Genomic DNA, 19754 nt, shown 5'->3' on the forward strand with positions numbered 1-19754 from the left:
TGAAGCTACTTTACTTTCCCTCAGTCCCTTTCTGCCAATCGAGCGCTGCTTCCCTCCCTTTCATGACCTTCCACCACCATCGAGGCACATAGAACAAAAAGGAGATATTTATTTCTTGATATTAGTCAATATATCACTGGTGGTGATGGAGGTGGTGATGGTGGTGGGGGGGGGCGGAAGGAGAAGCGGGAGGGTGGGAGCAAGGGAGAGGGACGGAGGACAGAATCTTCAAAACAAAACTGCGAACTCTCTGAAAACAGAAATCATGCCTTCTTTTTATTATCTCCTCTTGGTTCCCGGAGCCAGCACGGTGCTCACGGGACTCCACCGGTGATGTTGCCCGGATGACCAACAGACGATCTCAAACTCACAGAGCAGGGCATATTTCTGTGACTCACGTCTAACCATCAGCACCCCAGGCACCCTCATCTCTAACCCCGATCTTCCCCTTTAGAGAACAAATTCCCAGCTCCAGCTTCACTTTCCTGTGCCGCGGGGTTCCGGGGACATGGAGCCGCGCGCCGCTCCGAGCCATCATCCCACGGCTTTCCAATCCACACCTGAACATTCACCTGAGAAGTTCGTTCATTTTTCTTTGCTAACCTTGTTTCCCTCCTTTCTCGGAGCTTCTCCAGGAATCCCATCCTGAGCATAATCCCACAGTCAGCGTTTGTTCTTCCAAATTCTTCCAAACGCAGTTCCATCGCTCAAAGTTCCAAGTTTGCCTACGTATCTGCACCGACATCCTTATTCTCGGTTATTTTTCCTAGATGTGTCCTTCCATCCCTACTGGGTAGGTATGCGTTCAGAGGCCACGTCTCTCTAATCTCTACAATGTTCTCAGTTTTCCTCCATCCAAGACTCAGTCCACTTGAATTGGAATATGGAGTGTGTTTGAAAAAATTATTTGATTGGTTTTTTTGATCGACTGACCAACTAAATCCTACAGTCACCAAATGACTCTAGAGATCCTCAGGGTCCCTTCCACATAGCCCTAATCCTCTGGGTGACCCTTCGGACAGCCTCCTTCACCTCCTTGTTGCGAAGGGTATAGATGATGGGGTTGAGGAAAGGGGTGAGAAGGGCATACACCAGGGCCATGTGCGAGTCGGTGCCCTTGGAGTGGCTCTCAGGTGACCCCACATAGACAACAAAGGCAGAGCCAAAGAACAGGGCCACCACGGTCATGTGGGAGGAGCAGGTGGAGAAGGCCTTGGCCCGGCTGGCCGCCGACGGCAGCTTCAGCACGACTCTCAGGATTGCCCCGTAGAGCCCTAAAATGAGCACGAAGTTGCTTGTGTTGACCACGCCAATCACTACAATATATACTCGGGAGTGCCAGCCCGTGTCCACACACGCCAGCCGCATCAGTGGGGCCAGGTCACAGAAGTAGTGGGCCACCTCTCTGAAGCAGAAGGGCAGGCGGGCTGTGAGGTTGGCCGGCACCAGGGCCGCGGAGAAGCCGGCCACCCACGTGGCCCCCGCCAGCCACAGCCGCACCTCTCTGCTCATGAGCGTGTGGTAGCGGAGCGGGCGGCAGACAGCCAGGTAGCGGTCCAGCGCCATGACCGCCAGCAGGTGGCACTCGGTCACGCCCAGGGAGTGGAAGACGTACAGCTGGGCGAAGCAGCCAGCCGCCGGGATGGGCACGCGCCCCCAGAGCCACGTGCGCAGCAGCGTGGGCACCGTGGTGCTGACGTAGCCGAGCTCCAGGAAGGAGAGGACGCTGATGAAGAAGTACATGGGCGTGGACAGCCCCGCGTCCACCAGCACCAGCACGATGATGAACAGGTTGCCCGCCAGCGTGAGGACATACACGCACAGGGTGCCCAGGAACGCCAGAGGCCGCAGGCTTCCGGGTGCCGCGAAACCCGCAAGAACGAAGCTCTGGGTCCACGTGTGGTTCCGCTGACCCATGACTCCCGGGAACAAGGGGCAAAGACAGAAGATTCACTCACTTCGAAATTGTCCTTCCTGAAAACTTTCCCCAGAGCTGAAAGTATGGAATGAATAAACCTGAAAACAACTGAAATGTCATCAAGCACACTTTTCCACCTGTCACTTTCCGAGAGGAAATGAAGGCCAGAGGGCAGGAGAGGTGTGCATGTCACACTCTTGCTGACAGAGTGGAGTCCAGGTTCCTGGTGCAGCTGGTGCTTTTCTGGGGGACAGAACGTACCCCTAGATTGGGAACCCAGGGTTTCCTCCCACACTCCCCACAGGGACATAGGAGAGACAGGAAATTCTTGCACTCATCCCCTTAAGGTCCAAATGAGATGTCCCTCGATCCTCTAAACCACCCACAGCTGGATCCCCCGTGCCCAACAGTCAGCTGTGCTAAACCGTGCAAAAGGGGACACACACTTTCTCAAATGTGCCTGCTGGGTCTCCCAGGGGGAGCCCCTCTGGAATTCAGGAATGTTCTCAGTAAAGGCTGGAGGAGGAAGCAGTGGGGGAAGAGAGAGATGTCCTCTGCGAAGTGCCCCCTCACAGCTCAGACCGGAAAGGACAGAAGAGGAACCAGTGAGTAGACTGGATGCATTCTGAGGAAGGGTTCCCACTAAGAAGTCCCCGAGGCAGGTGCGTGTGAACGGATGAAGTCAGGACGCCATGGTATTGGTCTAGAAGGGCGGTAGCATAAGACGAAACTCACCCTCTGTTGGAACTGGCTTTCTAAACTTGCGTTGCCACTAACTCGAAATGAACATTGACCCTGACCATTTCCTCAACTTCCTCTTCTCTAAAATGAAAAAGTTTAAACAGATGTCTTACAAAGGACTTGCAGCCTGGGTAGTCGGTGGTCCTCTAAAGCTACTGAGAAATGCTTTTGGGGTGAGGGTGGAGCTAGGTGATCTACACTAAGGTCCCAGAGTTCTCCTCCCACACCCCACACCCTAGTGGGGCTCCCCTAGGAAAGATCAGCACCCTCCCCTCGGCCTCAGCTTCCCTACGCTCACCTCTGCGGCCCCATCCCTGCCCAGTACCTGACTGTTGGGAGGACATTAACTCTCATAGTGTCCTTCTCAGCATCCTTCCCCCCCCAGCACTCTCCCCCACTTATAGCTCATGTTCCCGGACACGCTGGTCTCCCTGGCTCCTTGCTGTGTGCTCCCCCGGGGTTTCTGGGTGTAACTAGCTCTCCCCAGGGGCTCCTCAGAGGCAGGAAGCTGGGCACAGGGAAGTGAAGCACATCTTCTCTATTTCTCAAGTGACTTCTCTCAACCCTGCAACCCTGATTGTTGGGCTCAGAATCCAGTCTCAGGGACACTGTCTCCTGTGGGTCACACAAGTTTTTGCAAGTTCCATATAGCTTTCTCTGAGAAGAGACAGCCCATCTCACGTAATCTCATGCACACATGGACAGTAAGACCTTGAGTGCCCCAGAAGTTTTGCCTTTTCAGTCTTTTCACAATTCTCCTTGCGACGAGATTCCTCATCCAGCTTCCCTTGCCGACCACCCCTAATCTCAGCACCAAACGAGCACCGTCCTTACAGGCACTATCACTTCTGTGCCCGACATCACCACCTCCACGTTGTCACGTTTGGTGTGTCCCTCTCATTATTCACTGGGTCAGTCATGGTTTGTCAAACACCTACTCCACTTCTCTAAGAGCGTGTTCTAAGTCTCCGTCTCCAGTATGGCTGCCATTACTTACACCACCTCTGCTATGATTACCAGGACTTCCTCATGAGGCTTATCCACTCTTTCATGATTACTTTTGTTGGTGTTCATATCCTCAATATTCTCATCAAAAGCCTTGAGATTAGCATCTGAGCTCTGACCTCAGCTGAGCACTCTCTGGGAGTATCTATGGAATGAATACGGAATTCAGAACAATCAGAGAAGAAAAACATTTCTCTAATGAAAATAATGCATTTGAATCATTCATAGATGTGAATGTCCTTATTTTTTGGAATCAAAGGTGGGGAGAAGACAGTTGTTAAGTTAAGTGTAAGGTAAAGAGCTAAGCGTAAAGGGTGAGCCAGTACGTCAACACGGAAGCGGACAGAGTCACTAGCCTTCTAGCTTCCTGCTGGGGCTGAGGACTTTTGAGCAAAAGGAAAAGAAGATATTTGCCTTTGAGAGTGTTGACGCAATTTCAGGATTGGAAGAGTCTCCGGGGGATATTCTCACGTGTTCCGACAACCAGCCCGCACGGAGCCTGCGTCCCACCTCATGTGAAGACCTGACCTTTCACCAGGTGGAGAGTTGCAGCTGAACTTCTACTAAATTACTGCATCCCCCACAGTCCCAAATTCCAAAGTAATCTACACTCTTATCCCCCGTTCATGGGTCCGTATAGGTTCGTCCCCTCTCTAGGCTCTTCAAACAAATCCTCATGCTGTACCCAGAGCGGTCACATTAACACTTACTTGTTGTCTCTATATCACATCGCAGTGGGAACCCCACAGCCCCATCTAGAAAGCCGGACTCTGAAACTGGCGTGCACGGGCATTTCCACAGCCTCGTTGTACACCTGCATGTCTTGGCGTTAACTCAGACGATTAGAAGGCTGTCAGTGGGTTGTAAAGACCCAAGCATAGGACGTGTAGACATTATCTGGAATCGGCAGTACAGAAATAAAATATACAAGAAAGGGCCAAAGGCTTCCACGTACAGGCTTTGCCAAGCCAGAAAGCTGTTTATTCTCCTCTTTGTCACCCCCTTTTAGGAGAGAGTGCTTCCGTGGAATCTAGCCTGCATCAGGACCGGAACGAGAGAAAGACATAGGAATTCATGTTTCCCTCAAGTCATTCATGATTCGGGCAGGAAGATGACATCCCAAGTTATTTGTTCCTAAAACATAAGTGAAAAAAGGATGATTCAATGTGTTCAAAACCTTACAGTACCATTGTTAATATTTGGAAACAGTGTATGTTTCTTAGAAGATAAAAGTGAACAGATGAATCATTATTTTAAGGCAATGGCTTTAAAAGTGATTTTTAAATTTTATTAGTCTAAATATTTGTATGTGCTGTATTTCTGTATAAGGCATTCTTAAAAAGGGTGACTTCAAGGTTAGAAAAATTGTATCAGGTATCACAAAAATAATGTGAGAAATATGGGAAATCACGGTCACTCATTTTATTCCTTTATTTAATATATCTTTCAAACATCTTTAATTCCTAGGCCTTACGTAGGAAGTGGGAAAAATGAGATGCATAAAACACAGTCCTTTCCCTTCTGATGTTTACTGCAGTGTTTGGGAGACAGACCCTCATATCAGCCAATCATATAAAAAAAATATTAGGTTTTGGGATGGCTGGGTGGCTCAGTTGGTTAAGCGTCTGCCTTCAGCTCAGGTCCTGATCTCAGGGTCCTGGGATCGAGCCCCACATTGGGCTCCCTGCTCAGTAAGGGTCTGCTTCTCCCTCTGCCCCTGCTCATACCTCTCTTTCTCTCTCAAATAAATAAATGAATAAAATCTTTAAATATATATATAAGGTTTTTTAAATGTAAGAAAAAATTTAACTTCATACACAATGAGATCAATTTGAAAGTTAAAACTACAATGAGACAATATTTCTACAATTTTCATTTTACTGAGGACCGAGGTTTAGAAATACACTTTATAGACATTGTTGTGGGAAAACAAACTTCGATCCACTGCTGATGGAAGAACTAAATGACATAATCCCGTTCAGGGAAAATTTAGGAATAATTACCCGTATCAGATGCATTTGCACTACAGCCCAGGAGCAGCATTCCGGGAATGTGTGTGCACACGTGGGAAGTGAAGCTTACACAGGTTATCCTTGCAGTTCTGTACTTAACAGGCAAAGTCTGGAACAACCCAAGGGTTCTTCAATGGAAGACCAGTGAGATTAAACACAGGATGGAGTACTATGGGGTTAATTTTAAAATGGGAAAGCAGTCTCCACAAGGAAACGAAAAGAGCTCCATGATTTCTCATTAGGAAAAAGGAAAGCAAAGGAGGAGGAACAGAGCAGAGTATGGGGCTTTATGCTTAAGAATGGGAGATTAAAAAATATTCTCATCTTCTGGGTTTTGCATGCAGAAACACTGTAATCCTACAGGGAGAAGTGTTACAAGTGGTCTACTGGCATGGAAATGAGGAATAGAAAGGAACAGTTGGGTTGGGAAGGTGAGTTAGCAAGACTGCTTTGACCGTTGAACCCTTCAGGAATATTATTTGTTGAAGCAACGAAATTATACGTATATTTTAAAAAACCATGTGGGTTCAGTGATTTGCTATGGTCGTACATCCTTGCTTGCCCCCAGATGACCCCCGTTTATTTTACCTGAACCGCAGAGCAGTCATTAATCACACCCTCTGTGCTCACGGGTGCATTTAGCTGGTATGACAAACCAACCATCTGCTTGATAGAACGTCAGCCCTCATGCCGGTACAGAGCCGATAGCCGGTTATGGAGTTAGTGCTGGCTTGTTCTCACTGTGTCTCCTGCTAGTCTCACCCAGATGTCACCAGGGGAGAAGTGGACAAAGCCAGGCCTTGCCTTCAGCACTCACCCCAATAAGGCCTTGCTTCTCAACCATTTTTCTCACATTACGGCACACAGAAAAATCAACACCATCTGTAGAAAACCCTTGGGGGAACAGAAAGGCTGCTTCTGCCAGAGGCAACCAGCCCGGGACTCCAGCTCCCTCAAAGGGCATGTATTGGGGGAGGGGGCCAGCCACTCAGCACCCCGGTTATTTGTATCAGTTGGGAAACTGCACTAAGGAGGACCTCAACTTTCTAGTTTAGAGCGAAGGATCCCAGGAGGTTGCAAGAGGGGAAAGATTGTAAATTGAAGGTGGGGGAATTTGGAGCAGCGAAGAGATCTAAGCAAGAGCCTGTCTCCTGTGGGCTATAAGAGGGGCACTCGATGTCTGACACACGTTTGACTCTCAAGAGTTCGCTCATTATTCATTTATTTGTTCATAAATCAGTGAATGCCAAGCGCCGGGCTAGAAACCAACAGTGCTGCCTTGATTGGTCAGTTAACTATTTCTGTCACCGTCCTTTCTCTGGGACACCCCTTCCCCCTTAGCTTTAGATTCTCTTCCTACCCCCCAGTGTTGTGCTCTCTCCCCAGCTTAGGAATTCAGCAAAATGATTTGCATTGAGCCCATTTTTTTGTTTTGTTTTGTTTCCTGTTCCCCTTCGTGGTGTTTCTCCCCCCCACCCCCCCCCCCCCCCCGCTAGATTGGAACAGAATCAAACACACGTTCCTTCCCTCGACATCTGCCAAGTCCGATGAACCCAGACTATGTCCTCCTGGGTGAGCGTTGGCAGCACGTTTGACAAATAAGCGGATGGCTTCGTTCCCTGGTGGTGACTGTCAGTCAGACCAGACGACTGACTGGCCGACCAGTTGGCTCCCACTGTGGCCAAGCAGCTGGGCTGTGACAATAGAGATTGTCAGGGTTCCTTCCACATAGTCCTGATCCTGACGGTGACCCTCTTCACCGCCTCCTTCACCTCCTTGTTGCGAAGGGTATAGATGATGGGGTTGAGGAAAGGGGTGAGAAGGGCATACACCAGGGCTATGTGCGAGTCGGTGCCCTTGGAGTGGCTCTCAGGTGACCCCACATAGACAACAAAGGCAGAGCCAAAGAACAGGGCCACCACGGTCATGTGGGAGGAGCAGGTGGAGAAGGCCTTGGCCCGGCTGGCCGCCGACGGCAGCTTCAGCACGACTCTCAGGATTCCCCCGTAGAGCCCTAAAATGAGCACAAAGTTGCAGCCAGTGGCCACACCGATCACTGCCCCATGGACTCGAGCGTGCCAGCCCGTGTCCACACACGCCAGCCGCATCAGTGGGGCCAGGTCACAGAAGTAGTGGGCCACCTCTCTGAAGCAGAAGGGCAGGCGGGCTGTGAGGTTGGCCGGCACCAGGGCCGCGGAGAAGCCGGCCACCCACGTGGCCCCCGCCAGCCACAGCCGCACCTCTCTGCTCATGAGCGTGTGGTAGCGGAGCGGGCGGCAGACAGCCAGGTAGCGGTCCAGCGCCATGACCGCCAGCAGGTGGCACTCGGTCATGCCCAGGGAGTGGAAGACATACAGCTGGGCGAAGCAGCCAGCCGCCGGGAGGGGCGCGCGCCCCCAGAGCCACGTGCGCAGCAGCGTGGGCACCGTGGTGCTGACGTAGCCGAGCTCCAGGAAGGAGAGGACGCTGATGAAGAAGTACATGGGCGTGGACAGCCCCGCGTCCACCAGCACCAGCACGATGATGAACAGGTTGCCCGCCAGCGTGAGGACATACACGCACAGGGTGCCCAGGAACGCCAGAGGCCGCAGGCTTCCGGGCGCCGTGAAACCCGCAAGAACGAAGCTCTGGGTCCACGTGTGGTTCCGCTGACCCATGACTCCCGGGAACTACTTTGGGGTCTTCTTGTCTTTGGAAAACGTTCCTAGTGCCAAGAACTAAGTGTGAGCACCTGGTCGGACCTTGGAGTTCTCTCCCCAGGGCCGCTCCTTTTGCGATGGAGGAGTTTTACTCCTGGGGGCAGATGCGCTCAGACCCACATCACAGAATCTGTGGTCGTCGGGCTGGACTAGAAGCCCAGGCTCCTGATCCCAGTTCAGTCCTTTTCTAATTTATAATATTAGGTTCTAGAGAGTCAGGCACCTGGATTCCACCATCAGGAAATAGGAGACAGGTAAATTCCTACCTCTACCCTTCCTATCCTTTCCAAAGATGAAAAGACCAGCAAACCTGGGGTGTGGAAAAGAAAGGAGTCACCCCCCAAACGTGACTGTCAGGGACTCTTTCTGGAAGGCCCACTGGAGCTTACAGACGGTGCCCACAAGCACTGGAGGGAGAGGCGGGGAAGGACGGAGGTGCAGGGGCTCGGAGAACAGTCCCCGACCTCTCAGGTCCGTGGTGCCCGATGGTGGCTCCCTCAGCAGACACGCCGCGTCTTTGGAAAGATGATCTCCACTGGAGAAATGCACCAGGAATTCTCATGCAGGAAAACCGCGCGGTCAGAAGTCCGAAGCACGAAGTCCTGTGCGATGGAAAGAAGAGGCTTCTCTGAATCAGGGATTTGGCTTGGACATGTGCTGTGTCACTGACTGGCAATGCATGCTGAGCTGAGCAGCTTCTCCTTATATACCCTTACATACCCTGCACTTATTCTCAAAACTAAAAAAAAAAAAAAAAAAAAAAGGGTTTGAACAGATGTTTTCTAAGACTCCACAACACAGAAAATGTATGGTTCCCTAAAGCTACTGAGAAATGGTTTTGGGGTGAGGGTGGAGCTAGGTGATCTACACTAAGGTCCCAGAGTTCTCCTCCCACACCCCACACCCTAGTGGGGCTCCCCTAGGAAAGATCAGCACCCTCCCCTCGGCCTCAGCTTCCCTACGCTCACCTCTGCGGCCCCATCCCTGCCCAGTACCTGACTGTTGGGAGGACATTAACTCTCATAGTGTCCTTCTCAGCATCCTTCCCCCCCCAGCACTCTCCCCCACTTATAGCTCATGTTCCCGGACACGCTGGTCTCCCTGGCTCCTTGCTGTGTGCTCCCCCGGGGTTTCTGGGTGTAACTAGCTCTCCCCAGGGGCTCCTCAGAGGCAGGAAGCTGGGCACAGGGAAGTGAAGCACATCTTCTCTATTTCTCAAGTGACTCCTCTCAACCCTGCAACCCTGATTGTTGGGCTCAGAATCCAGTCTCAGGGACGCTGTCTCCTGTGGGCCACACAAGTTTTTGCAAGTTCCGTATAGCTTTCTCTGAGAAGAGACAGTCCATCTCACATAATCTTTTTTTTTTTTAATCTTATGTTAGTCACCATACAGTACATCATTAGTTTTTGTTTTTTTGTTTTTTTCAAAGATTTTTTTTTTTAAGATTTGTATTTATTTGACAGAGAGACAGCCAGAGAGAGAGGGAACACAAGCAGGGGGATTGGGAGAGGAAGAAGTAGGCTTCCCAGCAGAGCAGGGAGCCCGATGAAGGGCTCAATCCCAGGACCCTGGGATCACGCCCTGAGCCAAAGGCAGACACTTAACAACTGAGCCACCCAGGCACCCCAATACATCATTAGTTTTTGATGTAGTGTTCCATGCTTCATTGTTTTCATATGACACCCAGTGCTCATTGCAATATGTGTTCTCCTTGTTTCCCATCACAGGGCTAACCCATCCCCCCCACCCCCCCTCCCCTCTAAAACCTTCAGTTTGTTTCCTGGAGTCCATAGTCTCTCATGGTTCATCTCCCCCTTTGTTTCCCCCTCCCCTTCCTCTTTCCCTTCCTTCTCCTAATGGTCTCCCTGCTATTCCCTATGTTACAAATAAGTGAAACCATGTAATTGTCTTTCTCTGCTTGACTTATTTCACTTCTCATAATCTCCTCCAGTTCCATCCATCTTGATGCAAATGTTGGGTAATCATTCTTTCTGATGGCTGATTAATAGTCCATTGTATATATGGACCACATCTTCTTTATCCATTGGTCTGTTGAAGGGCATCTCGGCTCCTTCCATCTCACATAATCTCATGCACACATGAACAGTAACAGAAGTGAGCGTCATCTTTCTAAAAATTGCCTTGTAAGACTTCTCAGTCAGCTTCATTTCCACCAAAGACAAGAGCTGGATGACCCAGGAAGACTGAACCAGCTGTTTGCCCACAGCGAGCCTTGCCATGGTTTGAGAAAGTCAGCAGCCCCAACATTTTTCTTTGGGTCCCTTCCTGTCCATGACGACCACCACCACTGGCTGCCCACGTCCACTATCACGCATTCACTGATTCACTCGTCATGCATGTCTGCTCGGTGCCAAGCGCTGGCCCAGAGCACCGCCGCCACCTCCACCACCCCCGCCGTCACTCCTTATACCACGACCACCATGACTCCTACGCAGGACACCTGCGTGCTGCTGACCCAGCTGCCTGTCGTCATTCTCAGGTTATGACCATCAGCATCGTCTTCATAAAGGTCCTGCAGTCAGTGTGTGAATGCTGACCTCAACCGGGTACCATACATATGCAGCCACTGGATGGATATACATATTAGACAGAAATCATCAATCCGTTGAAGAATGAGATCTGCCTCACTTGCAGATGCAAATGTGGTTGAACATTTAGCGATCAGAGACACAGGATAAGATAGTAGCAAAACTAAACGGGCTATCAGGACATTAGCCATGAGAGATTTCCCCATAGACCACACACACTTAGAACCAACCATCGTATCTCCTCGGGTCAACCGAGAAAATCTTCCTGAGAGAGCTAGAGTACTTTACATGCTTTTGAGAATTTTACTTAAGAAAACAATGTAACCTCCAGATCAGAAGAATCTCTACTTGAGTAAAAATTTCTCAAACATTTGGGCAATTAGAAGTTCTCGTTCCGTCATTTTTAGCCTTGAGCCTGCACTCCCTGTCCCCGGAACACCTGACCTTCCCCCAGGATGGACGTTCGCAACTGCCATCTGACAAAATTGCTGCGTTCCCCACGGTCCCAGACACCAACCACTCCTAATCTACAGTCATATTTATGGATCTGTAAGGTTCGGAGACAGACGTCCCCCATGCTCTGGAGTGCCCCCGACTGTGCATCCCCGGCTTGGCAATAAGAGCGTATTATAATGACAGCATTCGTCTTCAGAAAGCAATCGATGTGACACATACACACGTCTATAAGAAGCTTATACACAAACCCAGATCTTTGCAATAATCTGTGCTAAAGATTTGGCAGTATATATGAATAAGGGCTGGGGCTTTCGAGTTAAAAGTAGCAAGAAGAGAGAAAATAAGAGTTGGAGCGTTCCAAGCGTACGCTTTGCTTGGCAGAGGAAGACATCTATTTTCCTCACATCATCCTCCAGGGGCCGGCGTGCTCACTCACTACTTATTCTGTACTAGGAAGGGAGCAAAAGCAAGAGGTACCTTCTGATGCCTCCATCAAGTACTTACAGTGTAGCAAAGGAGAACAATGTAGTGAGGACCCTGCCAGGGTGTTAAGTGAAGAAAGCGGGATTTCCAAAGTGTCAACATTTTATAATATGATTGTTAATATGTGAAAAAAAAAAAGCCTATGTACAGGAAATGATTAGAAATAAGAGATGTGTAATTGTTGAAAACAATTGCATAAGTGATTTTTCATTTTTAGTCATCTAAATATTCTATATTATGGACATATTTATATATAATATTCTTCAAGAAAGAAAAAGATCCAAAGGTTAGAAAAGGTGTTATCAAAAGCGGCTTAAATAGTATGAGGAGAGGGAAAATCACAATGATTCTGTTCTTCATTCATTAAATATATTTATTAATTTTTTTTTATTTTCCACACTATTAAGGAAAGTATGAGATGGATAAAATATAATCCCTTTCCTCAAGATGCTTAATTTGGAGTGAGGGAGACAGACCCCAAAATAGGCATTTATAAAATAACAGGGGCTCTTAAATGTATGAAGAGACATTCAACCTGACTGATAGTAACATTCACACAATTTTAAATACATTGAGGTACTTTCCTCACCTTCGGATTGACAAAGATCCAGAAGTTTAAACACACCCTTTGTTGGCAAGCCTGCAGGGAAGCATTCTCATGCCTCGTTCATAGGAGTGGAGAAGAGCACGAGACATTTGGAGGACAATGTTGCAATACTTGGGCTCACTGCCCATCCACTTAGCACAGCAATTCTGCTTCCAGGAATCTGTCTTACAGATATGGATGCACGCATATGTGAAATGATGTGTACACGAATTATTCATTGTAATTCTGCTCGTAACTGCAAGGCTGGAAGCAGCCCGTGAACCTTCCTATAGGGGCCCGGTTAAATTAAACACACGGTGCAACACCGTGCGGCCATTGACCAAAAGGCCATTTCTATAGTGATACGGACTGATCTCCACAGCGCATACGAGAATATTCATATTTACTTGTTTTTGCATAAATAAACACTGCAGGGTCGTAGGAAACACTTAGGGAAGTTGTTTCCTACTGTGGGGACGAGCGCTGGCAAGGGATAGCAAGGGGCAGAGGGACATGGGTCAGAGAAATATTCTTCTGCATATACTATTCATAATATTTTTATTTATTTTTTTTTAAGATTTTATTTATTTATTTGACAGAGATAGAGACAGCCAGCGAGAGAGGGAACAAAGCAGGGGGAGTGGGAGAGGAAGAAGCAGGCTCATAGCGGAGGAGCCTGATGTGGGGCTCGATCCCGTAACGCCGGGATCACGCCCTGAGCCGAAGGCAGACACTTAACCTCTGTGCCACCCAGGCGCCCCCATAATATTTTTAAATTTTTTAATGTAGATATATTATCTATGAAAACAAATATATGTTTTAAAATACATGTTAATAGAGTGACATGGTACAATCATATATCCTGGTGCCCAAGCGAGTTCTGGTCAGTGCCTGTTTTCTAAGGATAATGATTTGTAGTGCCCTGCTTCATTCTTTAAAATATGTGGGTTTATTTGATAACCTATGTAAGCATCTGGGTGATAGAATGTGAGCTTTAATGCTGCTGCAGAGTTTGTGTTCTGAGTATGTGTGTATCTGTACGCATACGTAATCATTCGCTGGCTCCTTTCTTCTGCCGTGTTGACACCAGCTTTATCACTCCAGAAAGAAATAAGTCAATAAAGTGGGTGTGTGGGTGTGTATATGTATATGTGTATATATATATATATATGGATATTATGGATGTAGTGTGTATATATATAGTATATGGAAAGATATATATATGATCTAGTATTAAAAATAATCCTATTACTTATATGTAAATATATAAATGGTATACTTAGTCTATGGAAATAGGTACGCATATACGGTATATATAGAAATAAGGATACATATATAGTATATAGAAATAAGTGTATATGCTTATTCCTCTCTTTCTGGAATAATAGCACGGATGTTAACACGGATGAAGGAACCAAAGAGTTGGCCCTGAGAGTTGGCCCCCAAGAGTCACATGGATGCATTGCTTCTGACTTCTTTCTGCATCATGGCAGAAGAAAAAAAAGTGATATTTGTAAGACACAATAAGGTGAACAAAAAGGCTGCTTGCTGACCCACGCACACGGCCCAAGGGGCTGATTTCCTGGACTCTCGCTTACCACTCAATGGGAGAGGTGTGGGGAGGGGAGTCAGTTGCTCCCCTTGTGTCTGCTCCTGGCGGGAAGCCCTGCCCTAGGGACCACCTGAACGGAAAGACCCCAAAAAGCCCATGAAGTAAGAGGGAGGGTGAGTCCAGAGCACTTCACTGATGTCCGCGAGGGGAATGATGGGGCGGGGGGATTGGGAAGGGGACCTTCTCCCCGTCGTCCTCACTAGGACTTCAGGAAGTCCAATCGTTCATTCATTCCTTTTTCATTTACCCGTCAGTGGATGACACACAGGCTCTGTACGAGGAGTCGGGGGTGGGACGTGTGCTTCCTGGAGCTGTTTGGTGAGCACGTCTGTTCCCACAGCGGGACTGCAGGCCCTAGGGCTCACCGCGCAGTATTGAAGAGGAGGACCCTAACAATCGCCAGCGATGCTTTTGGCCTGCCCCCCAGGAACGCGCTGGCCCCGTGGTGTTTGCTGTCCCTGGGAGTGCCCCTCAGTAAGAGGAGCTGAGAGACCACAGCGTGGGTGAACAGAAAGACCCCAAAGCTTTGCATAAGGGCAGAGGGTTAATTTTGCAAGGGCAGGGACAAACATACAGGCGGTTCCAGGGGGATTTTGGAAACCTAGACCCAGAGAAGATGCTTGATTTGGAGTCTTACCAATGCCAGTGACCCACACGTGACGGCCATGGGAGATTCACACAAAACGGGGCACTCAAGGAAAGGAATTCTGGCCACAGAAACCTACATGGCAAATCTGAAATAATAACGACCATCTCTTATGTAGTGTTTACTAGTCTCTACTCTTTCCAAGTATAAACTACTGTAACCCTCACAAGAATTACTTAAATAAGATTCCACCGTCGTCCTCATTTTCCAGATAGGATTGAGTGCCTCGTCCAAGGTCGTGGAACAAGAAAGTGGTAGAGATAATGATTGATCGAATCGGGGACACGGGCTGCAAAGGCCCTTCTGGAACCATGGCACTGCCCCGCCTCCGGGATGGTAAGGCTGCTGTATTATTTATGGACTAGCTCTTCACTCTCAGGATATAGACATGTATAAAATGATGAGAAAAATGGATGTTTGGAGAGAGGTTATGTTTTTTACTGGAATAAATAAGAGTGGCAAACTGGGGTTTGGACCAACACCACAGATCTGAACCCCCAAGGCCCAGTCCAGGCCCTGCTTTCTCTAAGAAGTGTCTCCATCACACAATCAGAGCTCCCTGAGCAGGAGGGAATGTGTGCAGCCCTGCACCGCAGCTGTCATTGGGCAGAGAGGACGAGGCCGCGGGTCTCGCCAAGGTCATGCCGCCAGACGGGACCCGGACCTGGTGTTGGGTCCATGTCTCTCCACAGCAACTCCAGGAATCCTTGTTTTTGTTTTTGTTTTTGTTTCCATTTTTATAGAAAAACAATTAAAAACAATGTTACGAGGACGGTGGCCTGTCTCTGCTGCGCTCCAGTCCTGTCTTTGTCACCAATGAGCCATGCATCCTCGCTGGCCCACAATTCAGTGGTCTAAAAAGTCAGGAGACTGAACTAAATGATCTGAGCGGAGGACCTAGTTAGGAGCCAGGAGAGGAAAGAGGGTGTAAGGAGTGACCAGGGCTTCCGGCCCCCATTTCTACGTTCTGTTGGAGTCTATTCTCTACTTTGTGCATATCTGCTTCATATATTACAGTTCTAATCTTGTGTGCTTGTTTGTTTGACAATATGGGAGCAGATGATTTCCCGGGTGTCTCTGCTGACTCTTCAAGGGGGTCTGCTTCTTGCTGGGCGAGGCTGCCGTTGCTGAGCTGACACGAAGAAGGAACGATCGTTCCGCCCCCCGCTGCCTGTCCGCCTGTGGCCGACGCAGACCAGGGTGCATTCTGGACAGGCGATAGGATGCCGCAGCCTCACCACAGCCAGCAAGAGTCGGGCCTCAGGCGTCTGGACCGGGGTCCAGGAACCAAGGGCGGGGTGATAGCCTGACTGCATTAAAAACTCCTACTAATGGCAGGGGGGCAGCAAGGCTGGGGAGACCGGCAGGTCTGAGACCCCTGACATACTAATGACTCTTCCGTTTCTGCCACGTCTCACACAGAACCGGGGGCATGAAGAGACTAAGGACGAGTCTTTTAGTAGATCTGGGGCCACAGGCCAGGGCAGGTGGAATCTCCGTAATGCTGAGCTCTAGCTTTTTCTGAATCCAGTGCCTTTCATTGTGTCTCCCACTTACCCCTGCTTCTGTGCCTTCCTCTCCGTCCATTCTGGGCTGTCCCTAATCAGGGAGCCCGTCCCCTTACCTCCCTATATTGGTCCTTTACCTGAAATGTCCTCCCCACCCCCCACCTGGGCCTGGCCGCCAGACCCATCCTTATAGCATTCTGAGCCTCAGTTTCCTTCTGTACAAGCTTCTATGCCCACTTCAGTGGGCTCTCAAATAGCATGTCTGCTAGTCCTGCTAATTTGTTGGTGGTAGATACATAGGTTTTGTATTTTTGTTTTTTGTTTGTTAGGTTGGTTGGGTTTTTTTTGTTTTTTTTTTTTACTGTTAGCTATTTTTATTTTTTTTAATTTTTTTATAATATTTTTTATTATATTATGTTAGATATATAGGTTTTGAATAAAATTACTGATGGTTGGTCTGAGGGGCTGAAAGATCAGGCGACTTTGAATGTCATTTCAACTGACCTTCATTAACAAGGGCTATAAACCCCCCCCCGCCCCCTCCCCCACCGCCTAGTCAGTCTCTGTTCTGGTTAAGCTCCCAGAACCTGGGAACTCGGGTTGCTGGATGGGGAGTCAGCTTGTGTCCTGTCCTGCCTTGCTCAGTGCAGAGGCACTCCTGAGATGGGGGAGCGTTTGGTGGGCGGCACAGAGCTGCGAGCACATGTGGGGCCTGAGGGAATCCTTCTGGGGTTGGGGGGGTGAGGGGGGTCACGCCATACAGAGCCTGTCTGAAAGACCTGGATACCTAGATTTCCCATAGGGAAGCAGGATGGCAGACCCATCAGCTAAGGAATCCCTCCCACAAACTTTTCTTCTGAGCAACCCAGGGGACGGAGCAAGGCGCTAACAAGTTTACTAACGAGCAGGCAAACAAGCTGTTTAATTGAGCTGGGGAAGCCGGAGGGTGAGGCAAGGGTACCGCTCCCAGGGGCTCCGCAGGCTTAATGAGGCACAGTCTCAACTTTGGTAATTATCAGCATTTTGTCTGCAGAGACCTCCCCTGCCTGAGTTGTGGAGCGGGCACTTCGGGGAGGCCCCTGTCTCCTCTGCTAGCCTCCCTCATTTCATACTAATTGGGAACATGGGAGTGCAGCCCCGGGTGTCAAGACAGCAGCTCTAGGATACTGTGCTTCTGAGAGTCCTTCCCCCAGGCCAAGTCATGAGACAGTAGGGTCCCAGCTTGGCCTGGCCACACAGAAGAGCATGTGTTTCCGACACTCACCAGGCGCTGTGGACATGCAGGGCAGGGGTGCGGGGTGGCGGGGCCAGCAGGCCTGAGCTTGAATCTAAGTTCTGCCACTGACTAACGAACTCAGAGTCGGGCACACACTTTCCCTGACCCCTGTTTTTGTAGTATTGCAATATGGAGATTGGATTTTATGAATTACATGGTGTCTTTGAACTCTAATTTTTTGAACTATGATAATGGGTTCATTCTGATACTCAAGAAAGCAGCATCAAGAATCAAAAGTACTAGACTAACTTATGCTTTAAAAAAAAAAAAGTTCCTTGAGCAGGAAGGAAGTGAAAGAGAAACAGGAAATAGGACGATAGACAAAGCTGTGCCCCAACCCCGCGAAGAGGAGCGCACACCCTGAGTTCAGACAAAGGAAGGTATTGCCACATTGTTTGCTCTCTCGGATAATTTTTTAAACTCTCATTTCCTTTTTAAGAAAAAAAAAAAGATCATTTCCTTCTAGAAAAAAAATAATAAAGTGGTTCTGATCACCCGGCCGTCGGCACATCCCTGCTTGTCTGTGTGTCCATCCGCGCATGCTCGGCGCTGCGGCTCCAGGCTGTCGGGGGGCTGTCAGCAGTGAGCGAGCCCTGCAGCCCGAAAACCTGGCATTCGAATTGCACTTCCGCAAAGTGGCAGTTATGGGATATAATGCAGTTTAGCCAAACCCTTCCTGCCTCATTTTCTTTTTTTTTTTTTTTTTTTTTAAAGATTTTATTTATTTATTCGACAGAGATAGAGACAGCCAGAGAGAGAGGGAACACAAGCAGGGGGAGTGAGAGAGGAAGAAGCAGGCTCATAGCAGAGGAGCCTGATGTGGGGCTCGATCCCAGAACGCCGGGATCACGCCCTGAGCTGAAGGCAGACGCTTAACCGCTGTGCCACCCAGGCGCCCCCCTGCCTCATTTTCAAACCGAGAATGTCAATAACGTCTACTTCTCAGGTCGCTGCAAGAATTGAGGTAATTTGTGTCGGCCTGGAGTGGAAGTGGCAAGAGCGAGCTGTGACTTTGTTGACTGCTGTTCTGACCAGCATCACAGTGACACACCCAATTCCCAATAGAACCGGAGAGATGACCCTTACATCCAAGGGTGTCAGTGCACAGAGGGGGTCCACAAAGGGCATAAACCCAAACGAGTTTTAGGTCTGGGGAGTCTCCGTGTCCCTTCAGAAGCCCTGGGACCATGCCCGCATTCATTAGAAGTGGTCAGAACCGCTTCAGACACTGAGCCAGATTGTTCCCTTCAAGGGTCTGAACGCCTTCTGACAAGGGGCAAAGCACACCAGATGCTTTTTGGGAGATGCCATCTAGAAACGAGGGAGGTCTCAACCAAGGCGTACCAGCCTTCATGAGTTACTGGGGGGAATCAAGGGACAACGCCTGGTACAGAGGCGAAGTTTAGTTAATAAGAAGTCCCTGTCTTCTTCCCTTTTTTTTTTTTTTTTAGAGATTTTATTCATTTTTTTGACAGAGAGAGAGACAGCCAGCAAGAGAGGGAACACAAGCAGGGGAAGTGGGAGAGGGAGAAGCAGGCTCCCAGAGGAGCTGGGAGCCCGATACGGGGCTCGAACGCCCTGAGCCGAAGGCAGACGCTTAACAACTGCGCCACCCAGGTGCCCCAGTTCAGGTCTTCTTCCCTTTTAGAAGGGCCCCGGCTGCTGAAATCCCCCCACCGTGGGATCACTCATCATCTTGCCCACAGGGTTTCATATTAGCTTTGGTCTTCCTGTGTGTTCTGGTGCAAAGAATTCTTCGGCTGCCTTTAAATACCAAAACACATCCTTCTTCATTTTTTAATTTATTTTTTTAGGGTGGTTTTATGTTCACAGCAAAACTGGGTGGAGATTACAGAGCTCCCCTCTACCTCCTGCCCCACGCATGCACTGCTTCCCCGGCCACCAATGTCCTGCACCAAAGTGGTCCATTTATGACCGTTGATGAACCCACTCTGACCAACGCATCAGTATCACCCAAAGTCCATGGCTGCGTGAGGCTTCCGTCTTGGTGGTGCACATTCTATGGGTTTGGACAAACGTATGACGGCACGTATCCATTGTAGTATCACTCAGTCTAGTTTCCCTGCCCTCAAAATCCCGTGTCCCACCTCTTTCTCCCCTACTCCCTGACAACCACTCTTTTTACTGTGTGCACAGCTTTGCCTTTTCCAGAATGTCAGGTAGTTAGAATTATTCCTTTTGGAGCCTTTTCAGACCGTCTTCTTTCACTTAATAACGTGCAGTTAAGGTCCCTCTGTGTCT

The 19754-nt window shown here is 49.1% G+C and overlaps 2 protein-coding genes across 2 annotated transcripts; both read right to left on the reverse strand.

The window, feature by feature from the left end:
* Positions 1-972: 972 nt before the first annotated feature.
* LOC123783253 (olfactory receptor 6N1-like) lies at positions 973-1917 on the reverse strand. Its single transcript, XM_045783873.2, has one exon. The coding sequence runs from the start codon at positions 1915-1917 to the stop codon at positions 973-975; it is 945 nt and encodes a 314-aa protein (XP_045639829.2).
* Positions 1918-7217: 5300 nt separating this feature from the next.
* Positions 7218-8333, reverse strand: LOC123783254 (olfactory receptor 6N1-like). The gene has a single exon (XM_045783874.2). It carries the CDS (start codon positions 8331-8333, stop codon positions 7389-7391), a length of 945 nt encoding a protein of 314 aa, XP_045639830.2. The 3' UTR covers positions 7218-7388.
* Between the last annotated feature and the right edge of the window lie 11421 nt (positions 8334-19754).

This window comes from Ursus americanus, chromosome 2 (assembly GCF_024610735.1).
Source record: "Ursus americanus isolate L20-20 chromosome 2, mUrsAme1.1.p, whole genome shotgun sequence".
Lineage (NCBI taxonomy): Eukaryota > Metazoa > Chordata > Mammalia > Carnivora > Ursidae > Ursus > Ursus americanus.

Bases quoted from the DNA above. Each gene is read 5' to 3' on its own strand.
- LOC123783253 (XM_045783873.2), bottom strand. From the start codon at position 1,917: ATGGGTCAGCGGAACCACACGTGGACCCAGAGCTTCGTTCTTGCGGGT.
- LOC123783254 (XM_045783874.2), bottom strand. From the start codon at position 8,333: ATGGGTCAGCGGAACCACACGTGGACCCAGAGCTTCGTTCTTGCGGGT.